The sequence below is a fragment of the Eptesicus fuscus genome, chromosome 12 (assembly GCF_027574615.1).
Source record: "Eptesicus fuscus isolate TK198812 chromosome 12, DD_ASM_mEF_20220401, whole genome shotgun sequence".
NCBI lineage: Eukaryota > Metazoa > Chordata > Mammalia > Chiroptera > Vespertilionidae > Eptesicus > Eptesicus fuscus.
Window position 1 is genome coordinate 87,858,423 of NC_072484.1, and position 25,317 is coordinate 87,883,739.

The following is a 25,317-nucleotide window of genomic DNA, read 5'->3' on the forward strand; positions in this document are numbered from 1 at the left end:
TCCAGAAGTGGAGTTTGCTAAGGCAGTTCCATTTTTAATTTTCTGAGTTAATGTCATACCTGTTTCCACAGTGGCTGCTCCAGTCTGCATTCCCACCAACAGTGCATGAGGGTTCCCTTTCTCCATCACTTACTATTTGTTGACTTGTTGATAATAGCCATTCTGACAGGTGTGAGGTGATATCTTATTGTTGCTTTAACTTGCATTTCTCTAATGATTAGTGGCATTGAGCATCTTTTCATAAATCTATTGGCCATGTGTATGTCCTCTTTGGAGAAGTATCTATTTAGGCCCTTTGCCTTTTTTTAAATTGGATTGTTTTGTGTGTGTGTAAGTTGAGTTTTATAAGTTCTTTATATATTTTGAGTATTAACCCCCAATTTTACTTCTGTAACATTAATTGACATCATTCCTACCTTAGACTTTTCAACTAGTCTTTAGATCCTTGATTTTCCTTCCAAAGCAGATGCTCTTAAGAGCATTAGACTAGAGGAGTATTGGCCGCCACAGTTAAAACCGAATCTCCCAAGTTTCCCCTAAGGCCTTGGAGGTATGTTGAGGTTTAGAAAGGTGAAGCCACCTCTGTAGAAGCTCAGCTTGCTGCTACCCCCTGGATTGGGAATCTGCCTGGCACACCCTGGGTTCATGATTCACAAAGCCTAAGTCAGAAAATACCAGGAAAATTGGGTGATAACACTCTCCATTTAAAAAGTTTTGAGCTGAAAAATACCTCAAATTTCATTTTGTATTAATTTAGTCAAGATGAAGTTTTAGAATGCATCCATCTCCTTTGCAATAATACAGCCATCATTTATACTGTGACTAAGAATGCACTTATCCTAAGGGCTAGCTATTAGCAGATTCTTTCCAGAGGAAATTGAGAATGAACCTGGACTGATGCAGAGCCACTGATCTCTTGGAAGTGCATAAAAGTGCAGCAGGAACCCACCTGGGGTCTGTACTGAACTATGGAATGACCATGGCAATGAGTGCTGTTCTAGGGGAAAAGCCCAGACACACGGAGAGAGCCTGATAGAGAAATGTCTGGGGAGGAACGCAGCCTCTGTCCAGGGACCACTGAAACTTCAGTCGGAGTTCTACTGACGTGTTTACGGAATATTGTGGTGAACAGAGTTTGAGAAATAGGCGTTTTAAACCTTGATATTACTTGTGTTTCTAATGGGGGAAAGGGCGTCGAAAATTGACTTTTTCAAGGATTCTCTTACAGTAAAGCTGTAACAAACTCTGGGTGTAGTACATTGCAATAAAGCAAATTATATAAAATGGAACTATGTAGATACTAATATTTGTAAGCATTAATGCTTTTACCGTCCATGAGTGCAATTTCCAGATATGAAAACACTAGGACTAAGTCATTAAGGAGTATCAGGGACGAAGATGAACTGGAAAGGTACTATCCTAAAGGCATTTAAATTAAATTTAAATATTAAAAAAAACTGCAGGCCTGTATATTGCCAGGTTTGTGGTTCAGGAATTAGATAGAAGATAGTTGAACGTGATAAAAAGCTATTTGCCTCTTATTCTGCTTTTGGATTTTTTGAAGGCTCCTTTAACTGAGGGACAGAAGACCAGTATATAGTTATTAACCATGAATTAGTAACTGATTAATAACTATTAAGTGGTTATTAAACATTAGTCATGGTTTCTGAAAACACAGGGTTTAATCTCCATTGCCATGGTCTTCTTCTCACTTACCCCCTTCTGGCCGCTAAGCCACCTTCCATATTCCTGGACTGCTCTGTGGTGACATTGACCACCAGGGTCCCTTCTGGGCAGCATTCTCGGGACAGAGGCAGACCCGTGTGCTGCAGCCATCCTCTGACATCTGGGCTTTCCTCCCTCTTCCTTCTCAACGTATCCAGTCAAAGCAGGAGCGGATCCCCTACCCGTGGTCGGCAAACTGCGGCTCGTGAGCCACATGTGGCTCTTTGGCCCCTTGAGTGTGGCTCTTCCACAAAATACCACGTACAGGTACGCAAGTACAGTGCCATTGAAACTTCGTGGCCCATGCGCAGAAGTCAGTTTTCGGCTCTCAAAAGAAATTTCAGTGATTGTACTGTTGATATTTGGCTCTGTTGACTAATGAATTTGCCGACCACTGCCCTAGTCCTATTTTTTCATTCAGGTTTTCATCTGTTTTTGTCTGAAAACAAATCAGCCTCTTTATCTGAGTAGCAAAAACGGGGGCAGGTGGAGAGCTGTTGTAGGACATCACTTACTGCGCTCATTCCATCTCCCATAATAGGTCCAAGTCCATGGGCATTTCATTAATTTATTTTTATGTTCCCTGTGGAAAGTACCACATATTGTCTGTAGTCATGTTGGCTCTGTTTTATGACAAAGGGACTAACACCAATTCTTTTGAATTTCTGATGTTCTATCTGACATCTGTAATGACCTTGGGAAGAATTTGAAGCAATAATATTAAGATTAAGAATTCATCATTCCTTTAGCAATTTTAAGTTTTATATACATATATACATATATACATATATATATATATATATGTGTGTGTGTGTGTGTGTATATATATATATATATATATATATATATATATATATGCAACCACGTAATTTCTATAACATAGCCGAGGAGTGTCCGTGGGTTCAGTCCAGAAGCCTCTCAAATAGTAGCCTGTACCAGATGTTTCTGCGGGAGTAGAACATATAATGTACCTAATTTTGCAAAACTACACAATAGGTAGACATTTCTTTTTCACCCCAGCTGGTGATCAGTTTATGCCCTGAAGCTTGGAGATTTATAGTCCTTGTAATTTTATCCTAAACAGAGTAATTGGGGATGCTCTTCCATTGCTATTACTTTAATTAGTGTTGAAGACTTTGCCAAGATGTTAAATTTCAAGGTAATGAATTTCATCTGAGTAAGATCTGCTAGGTAGGTGTGATCATTTTAAGACAGCTAATATCCTCACAAATGATTTTCTTATTAATTTTAGAGTTCTTATTTATTTAGGATTTTTGCCCCAGCTTATTCTAAAGTCACTTAAGGAATGTCATGCCATGACAAGTCACTAAGTCTGTTTCTAACAAGGTCAAAGGCCAACACAAGAAATGCTCTGAAACATACCAGTAGTTTTTTTTTTTTTTTAACAAACAATTTGCACAAAATAATTAAATGTGCACAAGAGTATAAAATAATTTTTTAAAGTTTTAATGTTCAGGAAAACTAAGTTATAATTTAATTCGTCGTGGTTTCCCCAGCAGCAGACTTTTAATATTGTTGAGTGTGTGGTTTCTTTTATTTGATACTAGCGTTCCCGTTGCAGGAAAAATCCTGCAGTAGGGTTTCCTGCTGCACTCTACCCCGCCCCGCCTGCTCTCCTCCCTTCTCCCCCACTCCGCCTTCTCCGCCAGCCCGCCTGCTTTTCTCCCTTCTCCCTGGCCCCACCTGGGTTCCTCCCTTCTCCCCCGCCCTGCCTTCTCAGCCAGCCCGCCTGCTTTTCTCTCTTCTCCACCAGCCCGCCTGCTCTCCTTCCTTCTCCTCAGGCCCCACCTCTGTTCCTCCCTTCTCCTCCCCCCGGCTTGCTTGCTTTTCCAAAGCTTTGCTACCTTCTGCAGCTCTTGGCTTCTTTCTACGCTGTCCTGATATGCAAATTAGCCGCCATCTTGGTTGGGGTAATTTGCATACTCATCCTGATTGGTTGGTGGGCGTGGCTTGGCTGTGGGCGTGGCTTGGGTGTAGCAAAGGTTTGGTCAATTTGCATATTTGTCTATTATTAGGTAGGATTCCAGGGGGAATTAAAAAGAAATGCTTAGGTAAAGTTGCGCTTTACAAAATTTCCTTATAAAGAGAAATCTCTCATCAAAGACCGTGGCCTTATTTTTGTAAAAATTAATTGTTTAAAATATGTTTGGTTTATATGAACAGAAATCACAAGTGTTTGTCATAGTCATCTTAGGCCCAGTTTCATTTATAGGTGTGTCTTCTCATCAGCGTGGGTTTCCTTTGACATTTATGTCTTCCCTCTGTGGAAAATGCTGGCGTTCCCCCACCATTTTCTGGCCGTAAGGACGCATGCGGGGGTACAGAATATTCACCAAAAACAAATGGAGAGATAAGAACAGGGAAGATGTTTGGTGTGATGACCCAACATTAAAGCTGACTGGATATGAAAGTGAACAGAGTGGTTCAGTGGTTGAATGTCGACCTGTGAACCAGGAGGTCATGGTTCAGTTCCCTGTCAGGGCACATGCCTGGGTTGCCGGCTCGGTCCCCAGTGTGGGGCGTGCAGGAGGCAGCCAATCAGTGATTCTCGCTCATCATTGATGTTTCTGTCTCTCTCCCTCTCCCTTCCTCTCTGAAATCAATAAAAATATATTTAAAAACAGAAAGTGGACGGAGTGAAGCCTGCCATAGACAGTGTGGCTCTGCCTTTGTATTCTCTTCCAGTGCTGAGTTCTTCACTTTATCATTTAGGAAAACATAATCTATCCCAAAATTCCATCACCCAGCTGTCTAATAAATGAATACGGTATCTAGCTGGAAAATTAAGGAGAAAGAAAACTCCAAAACTAATTTTTCCAGAGTAAATCTAACTTTTGAATATAATTAGCAGGATTGAATGCACATGATCATCTATCTTCTTTTTTTAATTTTTTTCATTAATTCTTTTTTCTTAGCACGAAGGTTGGATATAAGAAGAAAATTAATATATGGACTTGTCTAACCAAGTGAGCAAAGAATTTGGTTGCCGATCCATTTTTCCTGTATGGGAAACTGGAGAGAAAGTGAGATTGTGCTAGTACGGATCTGAGTGGTTTTAGGCTAGAGAGTTCATTTTAGAAAACTACATTTATACTAAAGCTATGAAAAATTACAATATACTTCTACCAAAATATAAAAGTGAAGCTTATTATCCACCTTAAATTGTGATATATCATTTACGAATTTATGAAAGCAGGATAAATACTTTATCTTTATTACAACAGTTTGGTAGAGACTCACTGAAACCTTCTCATTTGTCAGTTTTGGCAATGTGAAAAGTTGGGGGGAAGAAAATCAACAGACAAACCCTACTTTCATGTTCAAGAAAAATATAAGCACTAGGGAAGAAAATTCAAGTTACATATTTCATTATTATTAAATAGAGCTACGATGGACTATAATAATTATTATTTGAATTTCATATTAGTAATCTCTATAGTTTACTATGGATTTTCACTTACACTTTGTTATTTTATTTTTATAACCATCATTTAGGTCGTTGGGGCAAATTTTATTCTCATGAACAGAGGGTAATAGTATTACACACCTAGTACATAATAAATTTGATACCTGTTATTCCTCTTATATCTTGTATTGATTGTGTTTAAATAAATGGTTGCTTTTTCCTTATTATAAATAGACTGAGAAAAGGTAACTAGTAACATGCAAAATTGGTAAGGCTTGGGAAGAGGTAGGAGTAGGAAGGAGGGGATCAATAGGGGGAAAAACAAAAGTGGACATTTATAATACTTTCAACAAAGATAAATTTAAAAAAAGGGTATCGCACTGAATAAATCTACTATAGCCCTAAAACTAACTATAATAATAAAAGTGTAATATACTAGTTAGACTAGACAGTCGAACGACCTTCCGGATGTCCTTCCAGACGAAGCTGGTGCTGTGCGGGCTGAGGCAAGCCACCGTGGCTGCGAGGGCCGAGCCCTTTGCACGAATTTCGTGCATTGAGCCTCTAGTTATAAATAAAAAATAAACTGTGGTATGTACATACTAGTACAATGGAATAGTATTCATCAATAAAAAGAAATGGGCTATCAAACCATGCAAAAAAAAAAAATGGTTAGGGGGATGTTTAACTTGCCCAAAATCAAAGCAAACAATTTTTAGCCTTAAGAAATTTAACAATCTATCACATTAACAAAGGAAGGAAGATAATGATCAAATTTTAGTCTCAATAGATATAGAAATTTAAAAAGAAAATAAAAATAGTTTGTGAAATGGAAAAGCAATTCATGATAATTCTCAGCAAACTAGAAATATAAAAATAATTCATTTAACATGATGAAAGATGGCTGAGCATCAACTTATGAACTGGGAAGTCACAGTGGTTCGATTCTTGGTCAGGGCACATGCCTGAGTTGCAGGCTCAATCCCCAGTGTGGGTTGTGCAGGAGGCAGCTGAATAATGACTCTCTCTCATCACTGATGTTTCTATCCCTCTCTCCCTTTCCCTTCCTCTCTCTGAAATCAATAAAAAGATATTTAAAAAAAAGAAAAGAAAATATTAAAATGGATACTATTTATAAATGAATAACTAAACATCAAATACTTAGGTATACTAGTATAGCTACCAAAAATTTCACATGTTATATAAATGTCTATTCACTACGCGTGTAACTGAAACTAAATATAATATTGTAAGTCAACTGTATTTGAAACTTTTTTTTCAAAAAAGAGAATACTGTGGGGTTGTAATTATATGAAGATCAGGACCAACAAACCTGTGTGTTGGGAGTGTGATTTGTCACTGACAGCAAATGGACATGAGGGAAGCTCCTGGGTGATTTGTTTCCATATTTTTATCTAGGTGGTGGTTTTGTAAGGCTATTTAGTTATTAAAAAATTATCAGTTCTTATAATTACACATAGCAATCTTTTATAAATGATATATACAAATTGCAAAATTTTTGCATTTCTTTATAAAACAGAATAAGGTGAGTACTGAATATACTAGTATATTCTGGATTAAAAGAGCAGTTTTGACAAGTTTATTCTCTTGCATTATGTAGATAGACATAAAGCTGTATGATTATCTCAGAAACCCAGCAATCTGTTTATAAGTACATTTGTAATAGCCCGTTACTATTTCTGAAAGTTTAAAGAATAGTTCTCCCAACAATTTCTTAGCCTGTCCCATATACTTTGGGTTTTGCATCAGTCACCATACTTGAATCTTACTTGTAGTAACTACATCTGACTTGGAAAGAGGGGGCAGGCTGGACCCGGCTACGACTTTAACGAAGAACAAATACATTACTGTGCTACAAGCACACCAGCTGACAGCTCAAAAGCAAGCGTGCAGAAATACGCCCAGAACAGCAGCAGGAAAGGAAAAACAAGACCTTGAGAGCAGGCAGGGGTGATTGATTTGCTGATTTGTTTTTGTCTTGGATAATTTCCCTAGAAGAAATAATGTCTCTAATAGAAGGGTTTTCTGGTGGTTGGGTTGTTTTTTAAAAAACTAGATGTTAAATTTTTACTAATTCAAACAATTTTTCAAAACATGCAAGCACTTTTGTAAAAACATTTGCATGGTCAGCTAATCAGCAGACAAGTTAATTATTATTAACTGGAGAAAGTTTTACTTAGAATTTTTCACTAATTTTAATTTTAGCACTATAAAATATATTCAATGAACAGTCAAGTGGATGAAAAATGTATTTCGAATTAGAGATGATAGTTTATCTATCACTGTTAACATAAGCAGTGATTTAGTTAGAGGCTCATGGCATAGTCCGTATCATGTTCAAATTGATTTTTCATTGTTTATTGATATGCTACAAGTTACTTCACATACTAACAGAAAACAAATGTTTCATACAAAATGAATGAGTTATTGAAGTTTTTTTTAATTCGCTTATTAATGAACTTGTTGCAAAGAAGCTGTAATGCTTGATTTTCCACCATTAAACTGTTAGTTTTTATGAAACATTTTATTAATTTTCCTAAATCTACCAGCTAGCACAATACCTGGATCACCTTAGTAGTTTTATATTGCTACCATAATAAATTACTGCAAACTTAGAGGCCTATAATAGCACTAAGTTATTAGAGCCCAGCTCTGAATGTCAGAAGTCACGTGAGTCTCCCTGGGTTCAAATCAAGTTGTTGGGAGGGCTGCGTTCCTTTTTGGAGACTTGAGGAAGGTGTCCGCTTCCTTGCTCGCTCTGATTTGTGGTGAGAGTCAGGTTCCTGTTTACATGCCGGCTGGTAGCTGAGGGCTCTTTCCACCTTCCAGAGACCATCGGCATTCCTTGGCTTGCAGCCTCCTCCGTCAGTCTCCAAAGGGAGAAGAGGAAATGGGTCTTGTGCTTCAGTTTTCTTCTGCTGCTTCCTTTCTTCCTCTGAACTTCAGCCTGGGAAGATTCTTCACTTTCAAGAATCCACGTGATTAGGTAATCCCAACTAGATGATCAGAAAAATCTCTTCATCTCAAGATCCGTGTCCTTAGTCACGTCGCAAGGCCCCCTTTGCCATGAAGAGGAGCATACTCGCAGGTTTCCGGGACTGGAGCGCCAATGGTTAGCCACGAGAAGCCCCAAGGACATGCCTTCTGAGGGGCTAACTGGATCAGAAGGGTCTGGAGGAATGGATGGCCTACGTGGACTTCAGATAGCTTCCATGAATTTTATCTTATTCAAAATCAAGCTCATGGAGTGTCTCCTTTTAAGTGGGTCCAAATTTCCACACCTAACAGCATCTGAACAGGATTCCACATGACGGCTGTCCTTGGGCCAAATGTTACTCTGAGGTCAAAGGAAGGTAGACATTTCACAACACTGAAGTTTCTGGAGTGGATGTAGTATTTGATTCCAGAGGCTCAGCCTCCCTTCTTTTCTTCCTCTTTATTTCTTTCTTTCTTTCTTTCTTTCTTTCTTTCTTTCTTTCTTTCTTTCTTTCTTTCTTTCTTTCTTTCTTTCTTTCTTTCTTTCTTTCTTTCTTTTTTTTTTTTGGACAAAAATAGAAGAAACTTTCAGGAGGAAGAAAAATTGGTCTGACATTGGCCAGGGCACAGGAGGTAGGGAATGAAACCTGGCTCAAAGAAAGGCTGAATCCTAGGACACTGAGTAACATTGCCGTTCTCATCTGAAGAGAGTGGTGTATAAAGTGCTGTTTCTATTTAAAGCATGTATCACGTCTTCATATTTAAGTCACTGAAATAGGCAGGGAATGTATATTGCTTTGTTCGAAAATTTCTGGGCTAAGACTATTTGAATGCTGCTTTTGTATCCTTACATACTTTCCTTTTTCTTAAAGTATTCATATCCATCTGCAACCCTGAAGAGCCTCTGTAATTTTTAAAAATCAACTAGTTATTTCATGTGAGACTGTCTTACCATTTTTTTTAAATTTTAATCTCCCGAGTTGTGAGAACGCAGCTTAGCAAAGTGTACAAAGGCAGCAAAGCAGGTAGCTTAGATTTCTGTTAGTCTTCCAAGGAGAGCCCACAAGTAAACTGGAATACCTCACAGAGAGATGACACAGTAAAATGCTTTTACAAACCAGGATGTAAAGAACTGGAAACCTTATTATTTTCCTCAGTAAACATGTAAATGGGTAAATTCCTGTAATTGTGAAATGTTTCTCTACAGAATAAACAAAACCCTATAAAACGCCATCCCTGTGTAATACTCTGAAATGTCCACTCATTTATGAACACCCCTTCAGAAGGAGATAATAAAAATCATCACTGTTCAATGCATCCATTTTCTCTGTGGAGGTAGCTCTGCGTTCAACCGGCATGAATATTGTACAGTTTCACTCACCTACTCATTTGTTCAATAATAGTTACTGAGAGGCGACTTTGTACCACACACAGGGGCAAAAATATTAATAAGACACAAAGGTCACAAAAGGTGGAAATGAATATTGCAGGTATTATATTAATGATAATAAAACATGAAGACTAATACATCATGCTGATTGCAGTGACAGAGATATGCATCGTACGGTATTACACCATTGAGGCTTACCTAGTGCCTGTTTTCCAAGAAAAGTTGGAAATATTAATACTTACACTTCTCACCACATATTAATACATATTCCCAGTATAAAATAGGCAGCAAACTTGGATGATCCCAGCTTCTAGAATATTATTTTTTCATATTGGGATTAAGTTATTTGGAGGAGTAGATGCATCTCAAGATCAGTATCTATAGAAAATGGCCTTAGGTATTTTATTCTATTTTAAATGTATTTTTAATTATAGTTGACATACAGGATTGTATTAGTTTCAGGTGTACAACATAGTGATTCAACATTTATACACCTTACAAAGTAATCACCATAATGTCTAATAACTAACTATCACGTACATAGTTATTAGGATGTTTCTGACTCTATTCCCTATGTTGTAAATTACATCCTCATGACTTATTTTACATACTTTTTTTTGAAAGTTTGTTTTTTATTCTCCTTTCCCTTTTCTGCTCACCACCCCCCCATCCCACCCCTCTGGCAACCATCACTTTGTTCTCTGTATCTATGAATTTGTTCCTGTTTTGTTTGTTCATTGTATTATTTTTTAGATTCCACAGAAAAGTGAAATCTTACGGTATTTGTCTTTCTCTGTCTGACTTAGTTCACTTAGTATTTTGCCCTCTAGATCCATCTGTTCAAGATTTCACTTCTGATGGCTGAGTAATATTCCATGGTAAATGTGAACCACTCTTCATGATCCAACATCTGCAGATGGACACTTAGGTTGCTTTCATGTCGTGGCAATTGTAAATAATGCTGCAGTGAATTACAGGCGCATGTGTCTTTCTGGGTTAGTGTGTGTGTTTTTCCCCTTTGGATAGATACCCAGAAAGAGAATGTCTGAGTCCAGGGAAGTCCTATGTTTAGTTTTGTTTCTTGAGGAACCCCATACTGTTTCCCGTAGAGGCTGCGCCAGTTTACAGTCCCTCCCACAGTGGTGAGGTTCCTTTCCCTTCACATCCTCAACAGCACTTGTTATCTCTTGTCTTTTTCATAAAAGCCTTTCTGGCAGGTGTGAGGCGATGTCTCGTGGTGGTTTTGATTTGCATCTCCCTGGTGGTAGTGAAGTTGAGCCTCTTTTCATGTGTCTGTTGGCCATTCCTATGTCCTCTGCTTTAGGTATTTTAAATCCTATTTCTACTTGAGCTACTTTATAAGGTTTGGTTGGTGCCCTAATGTGAAAAACAACATCAGGTGATTACAGATGCCTGTGATCTTGATTTCTTAGAAAGAGAAATATCTGACTCATATCTCACTGAAAGGAGCCAAAAGAGGGAGGCATGAATAATAATTCTATGCATGGGATATTTTATTAGACTGAAAATTACTTCCTGTCCTTATATCTGGCACCTCTGTGACAGTAGGCCCAATGTCTCCTGGCTCTTCATCCCAAGGAAAACACACTGGGACTTGTTTTTTTTTTAACTCAAAGAACATTTTTCTCTCTGAGCATCCAATTTATTTGAAAGTATAGTATACTAGTTTACTAGTATAGAATATTTAGAAATTAGAGCATTCATAAAATCAGTCTGAAGTCTTAAACTCTAATTCACATCCAAGATTAGGAAGTGCTATGCTCCCAGAAAGGGTATTAGACTGATGTGAAGACTGTGTCCAGCCTTCATACTGCTCTCTACCTATGTGGAGTGAACAACAATCTGACTTTTCTGGCCTCCAGTTTTTAAAATTTCTATTCCTTAGAGTCCTCCATCAAATTGTTAATACTCTCTCTGGGACATAAAAATGGCTGCCATTGTCAAGAAGGGCTTTGATTTTCTACTTCATGGACTCTCTAGTATTTGTGTGTAATATAATCAGCATACATTATTTTATAACAGATGGGTTTTGTAAAGAAATATTTAAATTCTGGTATAACATGAATGTTGCAATGAAATTGGCATTAAACTTAAAAAATATTTTCAAGATTAAGCAGTGTCTACAAATATAAGGTGATATCGGGTTGCCTGACCATATCAGTAGGCAGTCACAAATGTCATATATTTTCATTTTCAATGAGTTTACTTAATTCATGCCACAGTATACATTCTGGAACCATTTAGGTCCATTTTTTCCTCATTTGTAATGCAGTTCCCAGGCTCAGTTCTTAGAGTCTCTGCATTTATGTAGCACATTCATACTTTACGATAAAGTTAGTTGATCATTCCTTAACTCCTTTTGCTGATGACCTTTAAAGCGGCATAATTAGAATAAGTTGTGGTTATTGTGTTGGAATCTCTATCCCATGGGCCGGCCAGCCGGCGCATTAATTCTCTGCATCACCCACTCCCTGCACAGTGCCATCAGCACAAGATACGATTCTTTGTAATTACATAAGGAAAGGGTCTATTTAGTGTTAACTGACCTTTCCGTGGCTGATCAGCCTTCTCCACCAGTGAAGTAGAAATGTATATCATTAAAATGTGAGTAAATAGGAAACCTTCAAAATCTTAAACCATTCCAGCCAGGAGGTGCACGTGAAGAGGAGATGGTTCCGTTTGCCACGTGAAATGGTGAGAAGAGTAGCAGACCTTAAAACTGCATTTTAACCTATTGACCAGTGGACCCTATAGTTAAATTCTGATCATGCATGGGAATCCTTAAAAAGGAAATAATATGCAAATGTCTTTTTATTTTTGATCTTAAGCAGTATTAGAGGGTACATTATTTAACTCAAATACATACTCAGGATTAAAATTGAAAATTTCCTTAATAATAAATACATTTAGGGGCATTATTACAGTGTCTGTCATTTAGAATGTATACGTAGTTTAACAATTTATTTTGTGTGTACAGGGTATATCAAAAATGTGTACACACTTTAACAGCAGATAGCTTAATTTTGAAAATGAAATGTATTTTAATAAACACTGCCTTTATAATTATTCAAAGAGTATGTATACATTTTTGGGACACCTTATCTATATATTATTTTTAATCCTCACTGGAGGATATGTGTGTGTGTTTATTGATTTTTAGAGAGAGTCAAAGAAAGAGAGAAAAAACACACACAAAACATCCATGTGAGAGAGAACCATCAATTGGTTGCCTCCCTCATGCACCCCGACCTGGAGTCGAACCCGCAAGCTTTTTGGTATACAGGACGATGTTCCAGCCAACCGAGCCACCCAGCCAGGGCTAAGTTAGAGATTTCTTTTTTTAAGTTAGAGATCTTAACTTGGAGGAAAGAATTTATTGGGACTGTAGGTTACATGACACTGATTTTAGTCTCCTTATCGATTGTTTCTCTAATCAGTTATACTAGATACTTAGGGGGGGCATACAATTATATTGAAGGAGACGATCAGATACAAATTTAATAGCTAATGTAAGTGGCATGTGTATAGTGTTTCCTAAAGCCATCGAGCTCTTAAAGGAGAAATGCTACAGTCAGCCTGGAGGTAATGGTTCCTTGTTTATGAACCACCGCCGCATTAATCGGGTGCTCTGACCTGTTTCACAAGCTTCTGCGTTCTAGTTCAGATAGTCCTTGGAAGAACACACGCAGGGCCGGTACATGAAATACCTTCAGCATCTGCTCACACGTGAACTCTGCCTGGGACCCGTGCTCATCGCTCTCACTAGAATGATCTCTCGTGGAACTACAATTCTTACTTGGATATGTCCTCACCCTCTGTCATGTAGCATGTATTCTGACGTAGTTAGCTTTGTGAATGCCTCAGTTCTCTTATCTGATCGCTAGCTCCTTCGGCCCTGACATTGTGTAATTTTTCATGCTGTTATCAATAATTCCTGGTCAAATATGTACACGGAACAGAGGCAGAAATAATCAGGAACAAACAGGGTTCATACCAAGTGTTTGCAAATACCCAGTAACCCTTTCTCTGAGTTCTGAGAGGCATGTCATAGTGTCCATTGGTGAGTTTTTGAGTAAATCGGCAGTAGCTAAATGTGTAAACCCATCAGGCATCTGAGGTAAGGAGTCCTGTGTGTAGTCGGATCCACGCACTGGAGTGGGGTAGCTAAGGAGAGTCTCGCTCTGGATTCTGGCAGCAGGTTTAACGGTCAGCTGAAGTGTGGCCGCTTTCATCCAACAGTGTCTTAAACGTGCTGTTTGACCTCTCTCAGTGTCTCCCGGAGTGCTCTGTGTATATAAGTTGCTCAATAAGTTTTTGTTTTTTTTAAATAACTTGGCGAACTAGAGAGGATTTTGTCAAACACAATCCTAGAGAGAGTTTGAGGCATGTCACAATGTTGATGCAGAAGACTGATTTGTTCACTTCAAAATCAAGAATGTTCAAGACTAATTATCGGACAGCTCATGTTGGACAAGAGACTGGTTTCCATGGCAGCGCAGACAAAGAAGGGGGTCCTGGGAGAGTTAAAACAGTTCCTTGCTCCTCTGAGGCTTCAGGGTATCGACACATATCATCCTCACAGACTGGCTCCTTGGGAACACTGGGGAGAACCCTCGTTTCTGTAGTAATTGGTGTATAGATTTTAAGGGGGCAGCAATACCACAGCACCTCTACGCACACAGTAGGCGATGCCCTTAGTAAACTGCATGTTTCCTCCCTGTCTGTTCGGGAATCGGCATGGATTTCAGCATTTGTGTTCACTATGCTCATTCCCGTGAATCACAAAGAACGCTTTCAAAGCGACGGTGCTAACAAAGGGACTTGCAGCCGCCATGTCTCATTTATCCTAAAATCTACCCCCCCCCCCCCGCACATTCTAGGAATCTGCTTTAATAACATCAAAGCACCACTGAATGCAAAACTATCGACACAGTGCCCCGAACTGGCAGAAATGTGCCAAAAGTGTGTGTGGGGACTGGGGAGACTTAATAGATGACCTCAGTGGTGTCATGGGTGAGCATATGTGCAGGATCTCATGCCCCTAAAACATGGGGGCTGGGAATGAAGTATTATTATGATGCTGGGCATCTGTGGGATACTAAATATGTGGGTACACTTTATTGTTTACACTACTAGTAATATAAAGTCATACAGTCGACCTATGAAAATCTAACGCAGGAGTCACAGGTAATAATTGAACAGTCCTAAAGGAGCCAAGGAAACATCTTCTACACATACGTGTACAGTGCTAATATTTTTAATTATAACCATCTGTCTAGAATGTTTAGATTAAGTTGTTTTTTTCTTATAATCTTCCTTGCCATCAGTCCATCTTAATTTACAAAAGAAAACAGTTCCACTGGACTTAGACTTCCTCCAGGGTCAGTGCGTCTGGCTGGACCTCGGCAGGTCTCGATGGGCAGAGGCATTCTGCTGCATTCAGCCTAGGCAACATGTAAGCTATTCACAGATACTCACCATGTCTCTTCTCTGTATCAAGCCACACTTCCAATGTTGCATCATCTTGATCATCATTGATAATTGGAATAGAATAAATATCAATAAGTCTGGCTTTGAGGTGTCATTTCATTTAGACCTTTTGGGGTGAATTTAAAATATACAGAAATATAATAAATGAAAAAGTTTTGTGTATTTTATAATTACACATTTGTGTGATTTTTGAATATAAATCTCTCCTACAAGACATCAAATTTTTAAGGTTTACAATTATATCTCAGAGCGCATCATACCGTAATTAATCAATGAAAAGTTATGAATAAGTAACTGGAATGAAAATGAATGAGTGAAATAATATTGTAAATCAACTCACAGTGCAGTTATTTTAATCTACAGAGAGTTTTTCTTAATGGTTTTAGAAACAAGTTATTTTTTAAGTTCACATTTAGCCAAGACCATACATAGACAGGTTATACAGACAGATTCATCTAGATTTGAATTGAAAATTCTATAAAAGTCATCATCTTCTCTTACTAGTTTCTTCTTTCTTCTCACCCTTTATCACCAGCCCAACTTTTGTGCCTGTATTAAATATTTTCTACGGCTATTATTTTATTACTAGAGGCCTGGTGCATGAAATTTGTGCATGGGGGTGGGGTCCCCTCAGCCAAGCCTGCACCCTCTCCAATCCAGGACCCCTTGGGGGATGTCTGACTGCCAGTTTAGGCCCCATCCTGGCAGTCAGACATCCCTCTCACAATCCTGGACCACTGGCTCCTAATTGCTTACCTGCTTGCCTGCCTGGTCACTCCTAACTGCCCCCCCTGCTGACCTGGTCGTTCCCAACTTCCCCCCTCTGCCAGCCTAGTTGCCCCTCACTGCCCCCCCTACCAGCCTAATCACCCCCAACTCCCCCCCCTACTGGCCTGGTCACCCCCAACTGTCCCCCCTGCTGGCCTGGTTGCCCCTCACAGCCCCTCCCCACCAGCCTGGTGGCCCCACTCAGCCTGCTTGTTCAGTTGTTTGGTCATCCCTCACTAACCCCCCTGCCAGCCTGGTCGTAGGCAGCCATCTTGTGAGGATGTGAGGGTCAATTTGCATATTACCTCTTTATTATATAGGATTTTATAGTATGTTCAATTCCATAATGGTAGCATTATTTCTGCTGGACATTTTCTACCAATAATGATTATTCCCTCTTTGTCTCATTTGTACATTATAATACTGTTGGTTAAAATTAAAACAGTCAGAGTTGTGAGGTGGAACCACATTTAAACATAAAAAACACTTTTAGTGTCAGCAGAATGCCATTATTTAAAGTGAAGAACGCCGAAACTTTATTGCACAACTGAAGGTCACTGGCTTTCAGGAATAGATGGTGAATGGGCAAATCCTTCCATGTACCTGTTACTGGGAAATGGTAATGTAAAATATCATGACTGATACACAAATGTTTTGAAGATTCATTGGCATAACTCCACAATTCAGTTTCCTGCTATTTACTCTAATTATGGCATGTAAAACAGTAAGAATGGTGTGATACATAAATTAAAAGTATATTTATTTGAAAGTAAAACTGCAGATTACACAGTTGAGCAAAGGATAAAATGCCAAATATATCCCCAATTAAGTGCCATTCAATAGGTTAATGCAAATCCTCCCGCTTTTATAGCATTCCTCTCAAATTCCATGTTTAAAGTAGCCATCTAAGGCTTGAAAGAAATGTAATTGAGAAATAGAATATTGAAGGGATCAGAGATAATGCTTATGTTCAATCAAACAACAAATAAGTTCAGAATGATTCCTTCTTCTGCCTCCAGAACATTTATTGAAGTTCCAAGTTAACCACTTGAAGATTAGATTTTAATATTAGTGTTAAGATATCAAAAAGAATTGTAACCATCTTTTTGAAAGTATTTGCACCAAATAAAAAATAACAATAGATACTTTGTCCTCCTACTGAAAGATAACTCTATGTGAATTTAGGCAAGTTTACTAGATAGAAGTTTCCATCAAGTAAATATTTTCATTTTTAAAATAATTTAACATTAAATTATTGTGCCAGAATCAGGACAAGGACATTTAAAATGGTTCTCAGGTGATCATTTTGGCTTTTTTGAACAACAGCTATGACATAGCATAGTATTGATCATTAAGGATCAATATGGATACCAGGCTTTTATGGGAAATATGTTTGTTGACCTTAATAAATCTTCAAATGTGTAAATACAGAAATACTTGTACAGGCAATTTTCTGCTGAATTACATTTTATCTATGCACATTCTTATACCACAGTATGTTTATAATAACTTATACTAAAGGTTTGATGTAATGGCAATCACATTTTTTGATTGCTTCACAGTGTTTATTTTCATGTCTAGTTATTTAATCATCATTATCATTATCATGATTAATCTGCATTTAAGTATTTTGAAAACTTTTTGCTACTATAAATAATGTTGTAATGAATAAAGCTTTTTGCTTAGAGAACATTCCCATCAGAGGAATTACAAGTTTGAAAATACTTAAGGTTGTTGATAATTCCATATTTTTTGAAGGAGTCAGAGAAAATTTCTACGCTAGAAATATAAAAAGAATCAGCAGTTAAGCTGAATTCATACATCTAATTTAAAATGAGAGGTCAGCCCCTATTTGCTAGCAGGTAATGTTACAAAAGTTCTATTCTAAGTGGTTCATATTAGATTGGACATATATTTACTTAGTCATAAGTGTGTTACAAAGTTCTCAACTGCGTACAGAAGCAGATTTAACCTTTAATGCAGCTAAATAATACTAGTAAGAAATAATGGCTCTAATTGTTCTATTATGGATGCTTCTAAATGCTGAGTCCTTGCTCCTGCCTTTTACTCTTTCCTTCTCTCTGTTTTGAGTGTTTTTTGGGGAGTGCCACCACTCTGAAACTTCTGGATGCAGGGTTCTAAGCTCCCAACTGTCTTCAACCTATTTGAGCAGTGGGGCTTAGAGAAAGGACAAAGGGGTGGGAAACGGGAAGAAGGTTGCTAGGAGACTGTGTGGAGCCTTCCGGGACGGGGCCCTTCCTAAAGCATCATGGAAGGAAGTCCAGAAGAGAGGGGGGACGAAAGGTAGACAGGCTCTGATAAATCAGTGTGAAACAACAGCAGCAGCAGCAGCATGAAGGAAAACTATGAGTCCAAGGAGTATATTGTTGTCAGGGGAAGCATCTTTTTGGTTTTATTGTTTTTCTGGAATATATAATATACTTTTAGATAATTCAAATGCTATAAATCCAAAAATAAGTTTAAATGATTTTAATGAAATATACCTATATATTTGTCTTCCAGAAACTGCAAGATGATTCCCTAGCAGAAAATCTACGTTTAGCTCAAGAGTATCAGAAATTACAGATGGAATTCTTAGCAGAGAAGGACAATTATTACAACCAATATGATCGACAGTTATCACTTAATGCTTCAATTAGAGATAAAAGAGAGGTAGGTTTTTAATTTTTAAAAAAATAATTATTTACTTGACATATATGATATAAAAAGTTACAAGTGGTCAGCCATGGGGTTTTGATTCTGATGGTGGTCCTGTATATGCCAACAAATGGCATGTTTTCTTTTTGTAGAGTTCTGTGGTATATTTTATTAAGCGTTTGAAATTTGATTTTGAAAGGATAGTTGGAAAATTTTTAAAAAATTAGTTTCTAATCCACCATTTTATACTACTTTGCTCTTAATGATTATGACCTGGAATACCAAATTTTTATATTTTGTACATTTACATATTTTACAGACTTCTAATTTCAATTCTGTCTATAGGTAACTTCCCATGAGGCATCTCTAAGTTGTCCTCATGATGTATGGGCTTCAAATTTTGGTTTCTGTGTTCTTTCAAACATGGGGCTTAATTAGAAACTTGGAGAAATAGTTGGCCTTCTTGGTTCCTGGAAATCGCTGGGAATTCTAATATATTCTGTAAAAACTTTCTGCAGTAATGAAAGTGGAAAAGGAAGACCTACAATATACCGCAATGAAAAGGACAGAGAACGCTTCATTACTAGAGTGTTAGGTGCACCCCCTTCCTCAGTATCCTTCTCCAGACTCTCATGGACAAGAAAATTCTTTTTCTTTGACTCTTTGTTTCTTCCCAGAATTTAAATTTCAAAAATAGAGGCATGATTACTTTTAAAAAATATTTTTTTATTGATTTCAGAGAGGAAGGGAGAGGGAGAGAGAGATAGAAACACCAATGATGAGACAGCATCATTGATCGGCTGCCTCCTGCACGCCCCCCATTGGGGATCGAACCTGCAGCCTGGGTGAGTGCCCTGACCAGGAATCGAACCATGACCTCCTGGTTCATAGGTCGAAACTCAACCACTGATCCACCCCAGCTGGGCAAGGCATGATTATTTTTTAACAGTTTAGCCATAAGAACCAGTAGGCTGTAACGGATCCTTTGTCTTCTTGTTGTTACCATATAACTGTACTATAAATTAGCAGTTTAAAATTCCACCACAACACTCATCCCTCATTATTATGGAATACTGGGAAGACAGAGGGCCAGGATTGGAGTAGCATCTGCACTGATACTAGCCAGTGATCTTGGCAAGTAATTTACCTTTTCCGACTTTAGTTTTCTCATCGGGAAAATAAGGTTTGCCTCAGAAGAAAATTAATTAGGAATAAAAAAGATATATCCATGGTTACTTTAAAAATAAAGGGATACCCTTTATTTTTGTGAGTGTGAGTAACTATTAAATTCACCTGGGATGCTGCCCACAAACCCCCTGTGCGTCTCATCCGTCTGCTCCCAATGCAGGTTCATGCTTCCCAGTATATTGGGAGAAAGGGACTGTGTGTTTCTCTTAAGAATTTGTATTGAAGCAGTAACAGGAGAAAGGTAGATCAATAGGTAAAGGTGTTTGGGAAAGAACAGAGAATACAGTTCTTTATACCCAAATCAATCGTAGTGTCCTGAATCGGCCGTGCAGCGTTCAAAGGCAGGGTGTGTCCGTGGAGCCTCTGTCCATTCACTCCATGCCTTTGACATTGTGATTGAGGTTAAACGTCTTCTGTTTGTTGCTGGGAGTTGAGGAGGAGAAAAGCAGTTGCTATTTTATATTTCTTTTTCTAACCAGGAGGGAAAGAAGAAAATCCTGTGTGCTTGTTATCGGTTTGCATAGAAGCCTTTGGTGACTAGTGGATATGTTAGATACCTGTATGAATAGTGAGAAACTCATGCCTTGAAGAGAGATTGCTGACATAGTGTTTGCACAGTAAGAACAAAATTGTGGGCGTGTCATTTTGGGCTGAAAGCAGATCTTGGTTCAAGGTCCAAGGAGTGAGACCCTCGGATGAGCAGACAGGGGGCGCGCGAGGGGCCTGGGTTTCCGCTGGAGGGAGCCCTCGGACGGGTCCTTTTCAGCACACCTGTTCCAGGGGAACTGGCAGAGATTTATCTGTGCTTCCCCTCATTCCTCATTTCCGCCTTCAGCGGTGGAGGTCACCCAGTGCAGGCTGCCCTTGTCACTGTCATGTCGGATCCATTTGCTGCGATGGACAGAGAGGCCTTATTGCTGCTGGGAGCCCTGTCAGGGAGAGATCGTATGTCACTGCGGCTAATGCACTGCTTATGCCGTGGAATTTGGCCATCAAACCTGCACAAACCCTTTAGTATTTTAGTCCATTTCCTTGATATCGCAATGTTTCCCATAGGTTCCAATCTTTCGACCAGCTTCCTTTTAGGCGCACGAAAGCACTGTTCCACGCTGATTCCCTTGCCTAGTAAAACGAATCTCACTTTTTAAGGAATTTTTGTCTTATCTTTTTCCTATTTTAGAATAATGTCAATGCTTTCAAACATGCATTCCTTTTAGCATTGCAAATAATTATATTTTGAGTACTGTGCTTCTTAGGGAGTATTATTTTCTCTACAAATTACACATTTTACATATTTCTGTGTGTTTTTACGCCAAGAGTAGCAAATAAAATGTAATAGAGGAGTAAAACAAGTTAAATCTGAAAATAAGAATGTTCGCTTCCTTAACACCATTTTGTGTTCAGGTGCCTCGAGTGTTAGAATGTTATCATGTCCCTCTCGGTGATAAAATTAAGTCTGCCTTTTGCATGTGCTTCTTGATATTTTCCTGCGCTTGTAAAATTTGCAGTGATGGATGTCTCTCCCTTTGAAAAGCAGAAAGAAACAAAAAATGATTATGCAAAATTCTTGCCATGTCGCATGGGTAATGACAGGATAGAATTCAGTCTAAAACTTAACAGATTTCAAAATTTAAAAATAACACTAAAGAGGAATGAAGAACAATGTCTGAAAAACAGGTTGGACTTCTATGTGAAAATAGACATTTTCATCAAAAGCTTTCCAATAGGTATTTTATATCTACTTCCTTTTTAAAACGCCCATGAATATATTGATAACATCCCCATGTGTTTATTATAATTGCTACTTCAAGTTCTTCAAGCCTGCAAAGGGAGGTGAGCTAGGCAAGTTTATCTCCTCTGTTGGCTAAAAACAAGGTATCTTCCAAGACTGGTTAAAATGTATTTTTAATTCTTTCATAAACCACGTGTAAAGCTCAACTTTGCCTACTGCAATTCCCAGCGCAATCACACTAAGAGAATACAAATTATTACAGAGTCAGCCAGTGCTTAACAAGCACTTATGTAGACCAGGTATCTGTGCCATGCAATTTGCAAACATTATCTTTGTAATTTCCCTCAGTAATCCTGGAAAATGTTCTATTATTGTTATTATAATTGTCATCTCCAATATAAGGCATGCAACTGAGATTGAGTGTGTCATAGGTCACCCAAGTAGAGGGAGACTGACTGGGAAGGGAAGTCTTTCATTGTATTGTTAATTATCTTGCATGTATTCAAATTAGGCTCTGAGTGGTGATTTTTGTGTGCTTGTGTCAGTGTAAATAGAAAAGGATTTCTTTGCTAGGAAAACCATAGTTTTGAAATACTTTTTGCCTACAACAGCTGCTTAAAGATCCCGTCGGCATCTCTGCCTCCCTTTCTTAGGACATAGGCATGTGTGCACACGCACACACTCTCTCACACACACATTTGTTCTAACGGAGTTGCCCCACTTCCTAGACTGATAAGCTTGCATTCATCACCTACTGTTCCCATCCTTTGACGAACTGACTCTCAGGAGATCTCTGAGGAGCATTTGTAACCCTGAGACAGGAGTAGGTGTCTGGTCATCTGTATTGTTTCACCTCAGTGAGTCTCCCTTCTATTGTCTGAACTCTCAATGTTTATTTCTAGTTAATACTTTAGAAAGGTCAGTACCAGTTTCTAGGGAATAGTAGCCTTATGTATTCTTTATGCAATTTTGGAGTTACATAGCAAAAAGCTTTATAATGTTAACACAACAACACCTTGAAAGTGATGCATAGAGTGTGATGAGATCCCTGATATATCAAAGGTAAATTTTTCATATAGAGATATATATATATACTAGAGGCCTGGTGCATGAATTTGTGCACGGGTGGGGTTTGGCCAGCCTGCCCCAATGAGGGCTGATAGGGGTTGAGCTGGCAGTGGGGAGGGGATGTGCACAGTTGGCTGGCTGGCCCTGCCCCAATTGGAGTAGGAGGGCCGATCAGGGGCGGGGTTGGTCAGGGGGAGGGGCCGCTGATGGTTGGGGGAGGAGGGTGCCAATCGGGGCCCCAATCAGGCCACTTGGCTGCCACAATGCATGTCATAGCAACCTGTCATTGCAGTCATTCCAGTTGTTCCGGTGTTCTGGTCACTTGGCTTTTTATATATATCCTACCTAATAAAATAGTAATATGCAAATTGACCGCACCTTCACTACGCCCAAGCCACGCCCACCAGCCAAAGCCACGCCCACCAGCCGATCAGGGTGAGTATGCAAATTACCCAACAAAGATGGCAGTTAATTTGCATACACTGAGGGAGGGAGGAGTGAAGACTGAAGACAACTTAGAAGGAAGAGGGAGGAAAAGCGGAAAGCAAAGTGGCTGCCAGAGGGAAAGCCTGGGTGGGGCGGAGCGGGGCGGAGCAGGGCGGGCAGCAGTGGAGCATGGGTGCAGGCACAGCGGCCACAGCGGTGGCGGCAGCGGCAGAGCACGCAGCCACAGTGGCCGCTTGCAGGATTCTTCCTGCAAATGGGCTACTAGTAGATAATAAAAGGCTAATATGCAAATCAACCAAATGGTGGAACAACCGGTCGCTGTGATGCACATTGACCACCAGGGGGCAGATGCTCAACGCAGGAGCTGCCACCTGGTGGTCAGTGCGCTCTCACACGGGGAGCACTGCTCAGCCAGAAGCCGGGCTCATGGCTGGCAAGCACAGCCATGGTGGCGGGAGCCTCTCCAGCCTCCGTGGCAGCGCTGAGGATGTCCAACTGACGGACATCCCCCAAGGGCTCCCGGACTGCAAGAGGGTGCAGGTTGGGCTGAGGGGTGACTCCCCCCCGCCCGCCCAGTACACAAATTTTGTGCATAGGGCCTCTAGTATATATAGATGTATATATAAGTAAGTATATGTAATACACACACACACACACACACACACACACACACACACACACACTAGAGGCCCGATGCACGAAATTTGTTCAAGAGTAGGCCTTCGCAGCTCCGGCCGCCTCAGCCCTCGCAGCCCTGGCTTCATCTAGAAGGTCATCTGGACGGTCGATCTGCTGTTTGTTTGATTTGCATATTACACTTTTATTATTATAGATATGTAAGTAATATCTGTGATTCTCCACCCAAGAAGGTAATGTGGATATCTGGCAATGCCGGGAGATACTTTTGCTCATCACACCTGGGTATGGTTGGGGTTGGGGTTGGGGTTGTGTGCAGTGCTCCTGGTATCTGATGGTTAGAGAACAGGGACGATGATAAAAATCCTACAATGCACAGGACAGCCCCCTCAAACACACGCACACATAGAAACACACACACACACACACAAATAATTTCCATCCCAAAAATGTCAATAGAGTTATGGTTAAAAAACCCTAGTATAGAGAGAAAAAGAGATTTGAACATAGAGATCTATATGTATATATAGTATATATATATGATATGTACATACATATATATAATGCATGCCATATCTCCTTTTTTAAAGACTTACACTGCATTTGCATATTAAAAATTCTGAGAAATCCTATTTTAAGAAACCTGTTAGTTTTGTTAACCCTCAATTTCCTCTTGTCCCTGAACCCTTGTTTAGGAAACCTATTTAAAACTGACTAAGTCATTAGTGGATTAAACCTTGGAAAACGTTATTCTGTATAGAACAGGAGAAAATTTCATATCATAAGTTGTACATTCAGAAAGTTTTCTTAATATAACTTTGATAAAGAAGTAAAAGTGTTCTTTATATTACCTGTAAAATTCTAGAAAAACTTGGAATATTTTCAAATAAGTAGGTTATGTTCTTAGGAATCCATACAGATTCAGAACCCTGACTTTCCTTAATGCCACACTGTAGCTATAAAATGAAATAATAGTTTTTATTACTCAAAAGCCATTTAAAAATTACAATAAAGCAAGTAAAATGTTCATTGTATGCATCTCATATAATAGGTATATTTTCTACTTAGGCTTGTCTAATGCATGACTTACAACTGCAATTGATTTGCAATTCTGTGGGAGTAGCAGTATAATGATTTTTTTAGTTTTGAACTACACATATGCATCACAGTGACATAAACATTTGAGAAAACTGCTCTTGTAACCATCTTCTTCTTAATCTACAGAGCTGTATCTTATAATCATGTATTAACATAAATATTAATATGGAAAATGAATATTCATACACTCAACGTTTTCTTTAGGTCATTGGTTCTTTCTACAGAGTTCTATTCATATTGAATATGAGGAGGAATATCTATGGACAACTTATTTAATCCACCCGAGCTTCTGAAAAATGAAAGTATTAATGTCTCCCTAGCAAGATTGTTGTAAAAATATATAGTAATAGTTAACATTTATGATGCACACCACATGCTAGGCATTTTATAAGCTTTTACATGTAATCTTATTTAATTTCCTTAACCCTATGAAACAGAAGTATATATTTAAGTATAAAGTATCTAAATAGTTATTCACCAAGTATATATTTTTCACAGACAAGAAATAACTACTGATAATTGTTATCGTTTTTTATATAAATATATGTCCCTTACTTCTTACACCAAATCTTGGTGTGGCTCTTCTAATTTAAAAAACATTTTAGTCTACAATAGGTATTAAATTGTTGATGCAGCCTGAGGGATGAATTGTGGGAGAGAGGACTGAAGCAG

The 25,317-nt window shown here is 38.8% G+C and overlaps 1 protein-coding gene across 1 annotated transcript in view; it reads left to right on the forward strand.

Moving 5' to 3' along the window:
- The window catches only part of CCDC178 (coiled-coil domain containing 178), a 232,156-nt gene that overhangs the window by 135,696 nt on the left and 71,143 nt on the right, over positions 1–25,317 (forward strand). Inside the window, exon 18 of the mRNA XM_054724454.1 lies at positions 18,342–18,491. Within this exon, the coding sequence (XP_054580429.1) occupies positions 18,342–18,491 (150 nt within the window). The remainder of the gene's footprint in view (positions 1–18,341; positions 18,492–25,317) is intronic.